Source organism: Vigna unguiculata, chromosome 7 (assembly GCF_004118075.2).
Source record: "Vigna unguiculata cultivar IT97K-499-35 chromosome 7, ASM411807v1, whole genome shotgun sequence".
Lineage (NCBI taxonomy): Eukaryota > Viridiplantae > Streptophyta > Magnoliopsida > Fabales > Fabaceae > Vigna > Vigna unguiculata.
Window position 1 is genome coordinate 24,955,856 of NC_040285.1, and position 8,210 is coordinate 24,964,065.

Consider the following 8,210-nt stretch of genomic DNA (forward strand, 5'->3'; position numbering starts at 1 on the left):
TTTTATTTATACTAATTGTGGTTTTATGTTATCAATGACATAAATATTATTCTTAACCATATTGTTATAATTCTTTTCGTCAATATCACTTTGGAGAATGTTTTAACATATATCAATAAAATAAAATAAAAATCCTAAATCAATAACGTCATCAAACAAATCATTGTTATTTTAAACAACATTGATATTAATTGAAAATAATATCAACGAGTGTCACTCGACTTTTTTTATAATAAAATAATATTAATATAATATTTTCAAGTTATTAATGCATTGACGAACGAATGTATTATATGGATAGGCTTTTTACTAAATATCTTTTTGTTTTATTACTTACTGGGCTTTTGAAATAAATACAATACTTACTTTTACTTTTATTATATTAGAAAGATTTTTAATACATGTTAAAACATTACATTAATATATTTTAAAACACAATAAAAAAATAACTAGTTAAATATAATTAGAAAATACAAAATTAAAATTAGCCGCTGTTCAAAATTTTAAATCAATTTATTATTTTCTTTTTAAAATATGTAAATTTAATATTTTAACCGAATCTTGTTAAATTATTTTGACAAAAATATTGGTCGACATATTATCAAATAAATTTAATTAAATTTATGTATTTTTAAAAAAAAATAGAAGATTAATTCAAATTTTAGAAAAATAAATTAATTCTAATATAATAAAAGTTATAATATTAAGAACAAATACTTATTTAATGAAAACAAAATCAATAAAATTTATAAGTTCGTACTGTGCAGCCCAATAATGATTATTGCAACCTCAAACCACACTAAACTTCAAACAGAGTTGTTATAGGTCACATAGTCATACTTGTAAATTGACATAAAGTGAAAAATGTGTTTAATTTTAAAATTTGTATGGAAAATTTTGGGGGAACTTGAAAGCTTGACAGATTCCTGGAATTAAATTATTGTATTTTGTTATTAAAATGCATGTCCTATCAGAATTAATATTTAAATTTAAACCTTTTTCTAAAATCTATCAATTGGAGACACTTTTAGGACAATATTTTTCTAAAGCATTAATCTTTGCCATTTCTAAAAAACAAAATTAACTATCATTCATTTCTAGCGCCATGCATGTCACTAACACAAATGCCACGTTTAATATTTGTTTTTACAGTTATACAATGTTTTTATTTAGTAAAATAATTTTTTGACAAACATTTTTGTCGATAAAGTTGACAAAGTTATTATATAGAATAATTTTTATTTTTTTATAGAAGTTAAGAGAATAAAATAATAAAACATGGGACTGCCTTCAAACATCAAAAAAACATTAATATTGTTGGAAAACATAACTACATTTATATATTTTTCAAGTATAAAAACCTAACAGACTACAGACTTGAGATAAAGATAAAAATCATCAAATAATATAGATCAGAAAGATTTATAAGAAGTGATAATGTAATAAAATTTAGGATTTAAGATTTAACGAGGAAGAGATAAAGACGTAAGAGAAGAGAAATAAGTGCATTTGATTGGATAAACATATAAAAATAAAAAATAAGTAAGACGAAAATAAATAAAGTAAATAAAAACAAGTAAAAGATAGAATCTGTTTAATATAAAATAAACAATAAAAAAAGGCATAAATATGTGAATAGAAACAGATAAAAAAACAATTTATTCAATTAAATGCTTCCCATATAACTTATAAAAAAATATCCTGTAAAATTTACCGGATCTTATAGGAAAATGCAGTTTAATTGTACAACTCTCTCCGCTGAGATGGTTGATGAAAAGGTAACTTAGGGCTAGTAAGACATCACACGAGAATAACTGATTTATTTTGTCTTGACAAAAATAGATAAAAGAAATATCTTACTAAGTAGAAGATTGAAAATAGCAAGTTAAACCAAAAAAAAAAAAAGAATTCAATAATTTGTTCAAATGAACTAAAAACACTTAAATTAATCGTCAACAAAATTCGGATAATAACTTGTAGTGGTATGATTTTAATTATCTGGCACAGTGTATTGGTGAAAACGACACTTTTTTGGAGAAAACAATAAATTAAGTATTAAAATTCCGAATCAGAGATTATTTCTACAGTTAAAGAAACCTACAAAATATTCATTAGATATATGCACCACGCATGATACGTAGATTAGTTGGAGGTGTCACGTGATGTCCGTTGATCTTAGAAAAAAAAAATGTAATACGGTTTTTTTTTTTGTGCGTGTGAAGAAAATGATTGTTACGGAGTACTCCTGATAGTAGTAGTAGAAGTGGAACTAAGAAGAAGAAAAAGAAGAAAGCGTGTGTGTGAGGTTGGAATTATTAGCAGAAGCAGATGATGATAATAGCCAAGCTACCTTCAAACTTGCATGCAGGTAGGTGGGCCCACACATTAGAGTCACCAATTAAAATTAGGCACGTGGAGAAATGTCACGTCGGGGTGAAAATCAGTGACTGACGTCTACAAATACGGCCTATACATCACCTACATGTCTATGCCTATGTCTTTGCAGAAACACACCTTAACCTTGTCAAATCCTTCTACTGTTTCACTTTCTCTCTCTCTCTCTCTCTGCACTCCCACTTTCCTTTCTTCCTTTTCCCCAGGTTTTTATTGGAAAAGAAAAACAAGGTCTCGTCTCTTTCCAGGTGCCGTAACACCTCCACTTTCTTCCCTTTCTTCCCCATTATTCCTTTTCATCAACCCTTCTCTCTCACTCCATCAACAACACACAAAAACAACCTCAAACAACACAAAAACACAACAACTCCTCACTTTCAACAAACTTGCATGATTTCCACTGCGTGCTAGATCTCACACCATGTCCTCTACTTTTTAAACTTTGCTTCTGTGCAAATTCTCTGCTTGTATATATATATATATATATATATATATAGTTGGTGACTGAGAAGAGTGGTTTTCAGTGGAGAGTGGCTAGGGATATATCGATGGAAAACTTTTACAAGCTCAACTCTCTCCTATCTTGTACCCAGGATGTCGTTAGAGAAGTCAACATCAACGTTTCCGCTGCATCTGAATTGAATCTAGGACTTGTGGCCAATAACTTCCTTCACCTGGAACACCCAGAAACCTCTGATATGTCGGAACGGTTCATCAAGTCCCAGATCGCCACTCACCCTCTTTATCCAAATCTAGTATCTGCTTACATAGAATGTCGAAAGGTTATTATCTTTTCCTTCCTTTTTTTTCAATTAATTCTGCTTTTTTTTTTTTTGTTTCTGCGCTATTCTCTGTGTATATGCCTAATATTAACAGCCAAAGTTACAGAAATTCTGCTGTGAATATTAAGAAATAAATGGTAGTTGTGACTTTTAACTGTTGGAAGGTTGGAGCACCGCCAGAACTCGCTTCACTTCTTGAAGAAATAGCCCGTGAAAACCACCCAACGAATGCTCTTCGTGAGATAGGAGATGATCCTGAGCTTGACGAGTTCATGGTATATATTTTTCTTTTCCATCTTCTTGAGCTAATTCCTTTAGGTTGAGATATGTTTTTGTTGAGTTAATTGTGCTGGGATGAAGAAGACTTTAATTGTTGCTGCAACGCATGTTAGGAATCATACTGCGAAGTTCTTCATAGATACAAGCAGGAGTTGTCCAAGCCATTCGACGAAGCGACCTTGTTCTTGTGTAGTATCGAATTGCAACTCAGCAATCTTTGTAAGGGAACACTCGCATTGCCACTGGATAACAACCGCTCAGGTAAACATTTGATTTAGCAACCCATGCCAGCGTTGTTCTTTATTCCCATCTTCAATCGACTCATCGTGTATAAATGGTGTTGTGTGAAAAGAATATGGTTATGGACATTTTTCCATTTATAATCATTATTGTATTGTATTCATGTTTTGTTTTTAGGTGAAGACGAACAAATTGCCCTCTTTTGTACGTTGGAGATGGAGTGGGATTTTGTCTTGTTTAGGGAATTTGAATTTAAATTTAAATTATTTACTACGACGCCGACGTCACAAATCTCTTACTCATGTTAAATTGGATCCTCCCTCCAAAAGTAGTAGTTGATTTGCGACATTGTTAACTCTTTTTGTTTTAAGTTGGTCCTGTGTGGGGTGTGTAAATGACCAAGTAACTACAGCAAGTAAATATGTTCACACTCCTACATGGAACTGCACACTAAAAAGAGGACATAACTAACGTTCACCCTAATTTTGAATGGAGGTAAAAAGGGATAGTGGAAGAAAAGAGAAAAAGTGATAAATAGACCAGTGATATCTTGTGAAAAAAGGAGACAGTTAGAACAAAAATGTCGCAAAAATAGGAAAGAAAATGATTGTATAGACACAATAAAGAATTACTGGGAAGAAAATTGACAACAATAACTGATTCAGTTGGTGAGGATCCTTCACATGTACTTGAAGGATGTTTTTTGAAATCCTTCTGTGGATGAGAAAATCTTTTGATGGGATATCTGTAAAAACTGTTTATGAGTCTTCAAACATGTCTTGGTCAATCTTGGGAACAAATTCACCTAAACTTTTATCAGGAAAGAAAAATGGTGGGGTACATTGATGTCTTCTTAGCTTTTAACATTAGTCCATTTTTTTAGTGTCATTCTCCTTTTATCTTTTGTTAATATGGTTTCACTTAACACTTGTGTTAGTCAATTGCATTAATTGGTGCTGCTATTAGGTATTATCAGATTTTATATGTATAAATAAGGTGGTGTAACAATCTTTCTCTATTTTTTTTTTATAGTATATCAGGAGCTTCTAAATGTCTAAGTATATCATTTTCCTAGTTTTTAGCAATTACTGCTCGTCTTTTTGCTACCTCCTACAATTAAATAATTTAGTTATGCAATGTCATACGAATTATTTATACTGAGGTGGCCCTCCAAGTTATTAGATAAAGAAAGTGTTAAATGTTTTTCAAGTGTGTAGCATTAGATGTATTTACTTTTTCCTTTTTAGAACAAAGCACACTATGAATATTTGTAGGATGAGATAACATTACTATCTTAGTTTCCTGTGCATGTCAAAGATGCATGAATCTTTTCATTTGCGATATTATGGCTCCTGGAGTCCTTACATATTCAAGTTACGAAAATGGAAAGAGGTTTTGACTGTTAAGTTTTTGCAATATTATGGGATAGTTACCTGAAAGTCTGAGTTGAAGTTTTACATTTTTGTTTGTATATAGAGAAGTAGTATGTATTTATGAAAGTGACCGTAGGCGTTGTTTTTCTTTTCGTACGTGAAAGCGAAAGAGTCGTGTTGGATATTTCTATAAATGAGAAACATATTGAAGTGGGGGACCATTTTAATGCAAAACCATGAAGAGATGAAAAAACAGCAACAAAAATGTTAAGAAAGGCCGTGACTTTGGCTCGTAATAATTGGTGTGTATGTTAATAATTGTAGCCAAATGTTTACATCATCTTCAAGTTTAATTCATGCTTAGGCTTTTCAACCTCATTGATCTTCCTTCCTTGTCCATGGCTATTTGACCATCATGAAAAAAAACAAGCAATTTTCCGTGTTGAAAAAAGTGGTAAAATTAGTTGTGAATAACATGTGATGTCTGTTTTGTATGTTTTGTGCAACATTGTCAGATGAGGCAGGTGGGACATCAGAAGATGAATTGAGTTGGGAGAAGATGGAAGCAGTGGAAGGTCACGAATCTTCTGGGACTCGTCCCGGTGATCAAGAGCTTAAAGAAATGCTCCTTCGTAAGTATGGTGGTTACCTTAGCAGCTTAAGAAAGGAATTTTTGAAGAAAAGGAAAAAGGGTAAACTTCCAAAGGAAGCAAGGAGGATACTCTTGGACTGGTGGACCACTCACTATAGGTGGCCTTATCCTACGGTAATTCAAATTAATATAAACAGTCTTTTTTGTTTTGTTTGATCGATAATGTTAGTTGTCAGTATTGGTTAATAAAGAAGAGTTGAACTCGCAATCTCTTCTATCTTTCTGTTGTGTATTTCATTGACATGAACAAGCAATTTGATAGAAGGTTGTGTTTTGGCGACTATGAAGCATGTTTAGTTTTCCATGTGAATAGAAAAACATTGTGAAATTTGATATGAATGGGTTGAAGCAAATTGTTTGTTTGTTAGGAGGAGGAGAAAGTGCAGCTATCAGAAATGACAGGGCTTGATCAAAAGCAGATAAACAATTGGTTCATCAACCAAAGAAAACGGCACTGGAAACCATCTGAAGACATGCGATTTGCCATTATGGATGGTGTAAGTGGCAGTGCCATAGGTGGAGGACCTATGTAGTTTATTTCTGCACTCGTTGATTTTTGCTACTTCTACCTCGTACTCGAGTGATGTGTGCATACCTTGTATTTCTCTACAAATGATTTTTTGAACCTGCATTTGTATGCTGCAAAGTAGGTATATGTGCAAGAGTGTAACAGTAGCTAATATATATATATATATATATATATATATATATATATATATAGGCAACAATGGTAATCGATCAAACGTTACTGAATCATTATTTTGTTACAATATATGTTAAACATTTATGTCTTGCATATCTTGTTCAACTTTGTGTAGCTGTTGGTAATTGATGTTGCAGGTGAAGATTTAATCGTTTTAGTGGCTCAAACTTCAACTCGTACATGTATTTTCTATTAAGTACTATTATTCCTATAACAGATCAATTTCAAACTCCAGGTATTACGATCTTTCTTAAGATAAAAAATTGTTTTGAAACTGTGCATCTAATATCTTGAAATATCCAAGTTCACACCAATTCTTGGTCTAACGATTAACATTTATTTTAATCTTGTGATATTGTAACTTAAGAACATTTCAGAAACATTCTTATCATTGTAATTTTTTGTTAGCTGGTAATGATAATGTTTAGGACTTCGACTCATTTATTATATATGTTGAATGCTGCGTCACTTCAATTTTCTTAAATTAAAGTGGCTCAATTTCTTAAATGTTATTAATTTGTTGTTAAGGATAATATGATATTCGGGCAACCTTGTTTCATGAAAAAATTAGATATCACTTCTATTTTATTTTTTAATTTGAGTCAGTTGAATAGTTTGAGAATTTATTTTTAATGGCTTAAAAACGATAATTATTCTTTCAATAAAATAACTTTTTGAAATTGTAATAAAATGAAAAATCACTTTTACTTTAAATGGAATTTCTAAGATGTGAGTTACTTTTTTCACACAATCTTAAAAGTACTTTTTTAAAGCTTTAAAAAACCTAGCCATTGTAATGTTACACTAGGCTAAAACAAATAGTTGAGTAATTTGTTAGCAAACTTACCTTTGTTACTAATTATTGGTATAAGATTTGTCTAGTAATGAATACTATAGACATTTATTATCAATACAAAGATAAGTTTTTGAACACTTAGCATCAATTTTTTATTGTTAAAAATGCATAAATATTTATACGATTAAAAAAAAGAAAATATAATTTATAAAAACTTGGTGATATTTTTAAAATTATGAATAACTTTTAGGTTATTAAGATAAAATTGTAGTCTATACCATTTGTGTATAAATATACGTTACGATTTACTTAAAGAATTCTTGTTTATATTTAGACACCTGAAGTATAGGTTGCGATCTTACAATGAACCGTAACCTATACTCCTGAATAATGTTAATTTCAACATTTTTTTATTTAACCTGTGCATAACATTGTTGTCTCCTCTCGATGTTGTGAATTTATCTTATTTTCTTCTACTAGTGCATTTAGGTTCATTAAATTCATTTTCTTCATTGTGTTCGCAAGTTCTTCATTGGAAGTTTGTTTTACTCGTGCTCCATTGAGGTTCGTATTCCATTAGTTTTCTCCTTACTTTCACTTGGTTTTCTTGTTCTTCATTCACCGTCGTTTCCTTTCCATTATCTTTCTTAGTTTGTTGCCTTCATTCATCATTTGTTACATAACCACATTTTTTTTTTGTTTTTTCATGGTGACTACCTTTGTTAGCACCCATGCTTGTTGCATGATGTTGGGTATTGGGCTCCCTTCCTATGTGGAGAAAAGGCCCAAAATTTGAGAAGCCCATGTCTCACTTAAACCTAGTGGAGAGGAGGCTATAAAATAAAGAGAGAGGCAGAACAATAGAGTAAGAATACACTGAAAGCCCTAACACATAGAGGGAGAGGTAGAGGGAAAATTCTGTTCACGTTTTTCATAGAGCTGTCGCAGTAAATTCGGCGCTGCGGATTCGTTCACCGTTGGATCGGGCTGA

General features: G+C 31.2%; 1 protein-coding gene across 1 annotated transcript; it reads left to right on the top strand.

Moving 5' to 3' along the window:
• Positions 1–2,502: 2,502 nt before the first annotated feature.
• LOC114190282 (homeobox protein knotted-1-like 10) lies at positions 2,503–6,421 on the top strand. Its single transcript, XM_028079108.1, has 5 exons — positions 2,503–3,176; positions 3,341–3,451; positions 3,569–3,716; positions 5,584–5,834; positions 6,089–6,421. Exons 1-5 carry the CDS (start codon positions 2,943–2,945, stop codon positions 6,251–6,253), a joined length of 909 nt encoding a protein of 302 aa, XP_027934909.1. The 5' UTR covers positions 2,503–2,942; the 3' UTR covers positions 6,254–6,421.
• Positions 6,422–8,210: the final 1,789 nt, after the last annotated feature.

Excerpts from the sequence above, each read along its gene's own strand:
- LOC114190282 (XM_028079108.1), top strand. The coding sequence starts at position 2,943 with ATGGAAAACTTTTACAAGCTCAACTCTCTCCTATCTTGTACCCAGGAT. Across the intron at positions 3,452-3,568 it reads CTGAGCTTGACGAGTTCATG|GAATCATACTGCGAAGTTCT; the intron begins GTATATATTTTT and ends AACGCATGTTAG. Across the intron at positions 3,717-5,583 it reads ACTGGATAACAACCGCTCAG|ATGAGGCAGGTGGGACATCA; the intron begins GTAAACATTTGA and ends CAACATTGTCAG.